The sequence below is a fragment of the Haliotis rubra genome, unplaced genomic scaffold (genome assembly GCF_003918875.1).
Source record: "Haliotis rubra isolate DU_JTF1 unplaced genomic scaffold, ASM391887v1 Scf15, whole genome shotgun sequence".
Lineage (NCBI taxonomy): Eukaryota > Metazoa > Mollusca > Gastropoda > Lepetellida > Haliotidae > Haliotis > Haliotis rubra.
The window spans coordinates 3,935,112-3,938,563 of NW_025765447.1; the positions used below are offsets into that span (position 1 = coordinate 3,935,112).

The window sequence follows — 3,452 nt, forward strand, 5'->3', positions numbered from 1 at the left end:
CAGGTAGCAAAAGTAATGTAAGTCCCCATGGGCCTTAGTATGGTGATCTACCTTCGGTTGCTGACGATCTATAGCCCGTATTTTATATTGTATTGTCTGCTTTAATTGGAATATTTTAACTTTGCGTTAGTTTTATATTTATAACTGTGATTTTCTAGTCTTTTTACTGTCCATCGTCGACAGGTTTTAATCTTCAAAATGTTTCCACTTTTTATTGTATGGCTTGTTTTCGTCACGATATGGCTGCAATATTGCCGATGTGACGTTAAATATTAACTCACTCACTCACTCACTTCAAACGTTGACTCCTGGGCTAGATTCTTCTGACTATCTACCCATTAAATATAATCCATTCGCTATTTCCAAAGCTATCCATGGGATTTGTGGAAAAGTTCGAACTGTTAACCGTCTCTGTAGTGGTTCACTTCTGGTGGAGTGTGCACGGAGCAATCCCTTAATCTATTGCCTGTTTGCCAATGTAGAGGTTGCTGTGTCCGTGCACAAGATTCTCAATTCTTGCCGTGGTATCATACGAGACGGAGCTCGTTGTCTCTGACATGTCAGAGGAGGACATAGCTGCAAAACTTGAAGATCAGGCCATAACGGTGGAACGTTTCACTATGAAGACGGCAAAATTATAAATACTAACACTTATCTCATGACCTTTGCTAGATCATGTCTTCCGCAGTCGATCAAAGCAGGTTACGCTAACATTGGGGTGAATGTGCATGTCCCCAATCCACTCCGGTGTTATAAATGTCAACACTTTGGACATGGGTCCAAATGATGGGTACACGTATTGTGATGGTGCATCCGAAGGCTAAAAATATTCATATAAACAAAAAAATCATTATATGATTGATTGAGTTTATTTTTTACGCAATATCACTGCGATGAACACAAGGAATGGGCCTCACACATTGTACCCGTGTGGGGAATCGAACCCCGGTCTTCGGCGTGACGTGCTGACGCTTTAATCACTAGGCTACCCCACCGCCCCATTACAGAGAGTCACGTACATTCTCATGTAACCATAACATACTTAACTGTGACATGATCGCCGTTATACAACTGAAAAATACGATGGTAAAGTATACCCACTCATAAAGTATACTCACTCATTATTGGTGCCCACAAACACAGAAGGTATAATTATATTCTGATGTACTACACCAGTAACGGGGGTCATTTGTGAATCAATCATGGTAGCAATTAGGAGGAAACAAATTACCCAAGGCAGATTGATAATTTCGATTTTTAGCAAGGCAAATCAGACTACATTGCCGCGCCTTAGTGATGAAACGATTGGTGGAACAGTGAGCCTATATATATGAATGCTTAATGCACAGGAAATACTTGAAGTATGTTCCTTTGCTCAAAGTCTACAAACTTTAGGCTGAGTAAGAGGAATAGGCCATATACCAAGACTACGAACTCGGTAATTTAGAGAGGGATTTGCTGTATGTAGGATTTGCTATAAGAGACATTTTTGCACCATTCGCTGACAAAATACTTGAAAGTTATCGTGAAATAGAGCTGAGGAAACGTGTATTAATTATATCGGATTTATAATATGGAGCTGAAATGGTTCTACACTGTGATTGTTATACAAGGGTTATCATCAACAGCACAAGAGTTGGCAGTGACACCTACATCCTCAGTTCGAAACAACACAGAGGTGTCGACGACTGCAGACGCATCATCAATATTGCGTAACATCACTGCCGGAACTGCCGCATCTGTTGCAAGGTGTAACGTGACCGACATGGATGTCAGAGACAGCATCGACAACAACGAAACTATGAACGACAGCTGTAACAACACTGCGAACGAAGACGAAAAGCAGACCAACCCATTCGGTCTGATCCATTCTGGCAGTGTGACAGAGGCTACATACAAATCCTTCGTCACTGTGACTGACTACATCCAGTTCCCATGCTCGGTAATAGCCCTCGCCACCAACATCTGCAACGTCATCGTGTTCTGTCAGAAACGGATGAAAAGCCCGTCAAGTACAATCCTACTAGCTCTGTGCGTTTCCGAGCTCCTCTACCTCGTCATTTTCATGATCGACAGCATCATAAACTTGATATACAGCGCCGAGGCTGGGACTAAACGCATCAAACTATTCTATGGCATCTACATTAACATTTTCGTAGCTGTGGCTCTCAGGAGAGTTGGATTTTGTTACACCTGCCTGGTGTCCGCTGAGAGGTTCATAGCTGTCACGTTTCCCCTTCAAGCCAAAAGTATGCGTCTTGTGAAAAACCCAGGTGTCGTCTGCGCACTAATTATGGCGGTTTGCTTAATAGCACATATCTTCAGCCCCTTGAAATTTGCCGTCATATCTTACCTGGCGTCCGACAACACAACAGCGTACAGATCCCAGTATTCTTCAATGTATGTCAAGGATAAAGTTCATTTTGAAAACTCCAGTATCGCTAGTAAAGTTATATTTGTGTATTTGATGCTTTTCGGATGTCTAATGTTCAATCTTCTAATTGTAATATCACTCCGACGTCACAGCAAGGGGAGACAATCGATTAAGACCAGCCAGAACTCGGGAGAAAAACAGAAGATTGAGATGCAGACGACAATAACCATCATGGCGTCAACCGTTGTCTTCGTCATCCTCGCCCTGCCTTCCAACACCAGCTCGTTCATCGCTAACGTCAACGACGACTACGGCTTTTACACCAGAGAACACTTCCTTTTCCTGGTCATGAACAAAGCTGGAGGTGTTTGTGAGCTTGTCAGTATGTTTATTGATTTCATCTTCTACATTGCTCTCAGTACAGCTTTCCGGGAAACCTTCGTCCAAGTGTTCATCCCATGTGCAGCTCGCGGTAAACCTGGAAAGAAGATTGGGACAGGAAGTGCCAGACTAGGCACAATATCAACAGGCATCTCACGTTCCAACTGAACATCGGGCAATTGACAGTGGACGCTTGTTTTACGCAATATTAATCGCAGAGGAACAGGTACTTGTGACAAACAAATTAGTTTCACTTGATTGTGATTGTTCTTCATTTCGACCTTGTTTCCGAACTTGTTTGACCCACCAATTCTAGTTGCTTTGATGTTATTGTCTATACTTTGTTATGTGCCCGTGCAACATATTGTTAAACGATGTCCCTCGGCGTACTTTCTGTTACCATTCAGTGCAGGTTCACGACTGTCTGCATTAGCAGTAATGTGTTGTAAGGAATGTATTACTTTCAAATGTAAGCACTGGTATTTTTATGCTTTGGAGTCATGTGTAATGTCGAATCTATGGAATAATCTTTCTTGGAATAGAATGATCTAAAAGGCAATTCTTATAAAACATGTAGAAAACTATATCAACCCACATGACATGAAACCGGCGGTTGCGTGAACGTTTTATTTTCACCGTGGATATCCAGCCTTGGTCACTTTGCTTAACAGCTTGACCACCATTTCTGCAATTTCTG

At 42.1% G+C, this 3,452-nt stretch overlaps 1 protein-coding gene across 1 annotated transcript; it reads left to right on the forward strand.

Moving 5' to 3' along the window:
• The first annotated feature begins 1,573 nt into the window (after positions 1–1,573).
• LOC124270121 (neuromedin-U receptor 1-like) lies at positions 1,574–2,923 on the forward strand. The gene has a single exon (XM_046705140.1). The coding sequence runs from the start codon at positions 1,574–1,576 to the stop codon at positions 2,921–2,923; it is 1,350 nt and encodes a 449-aa protein (XP_046561096.1).
• Positions 2,924–3,452: the final 529 nt, after the last annotated feature.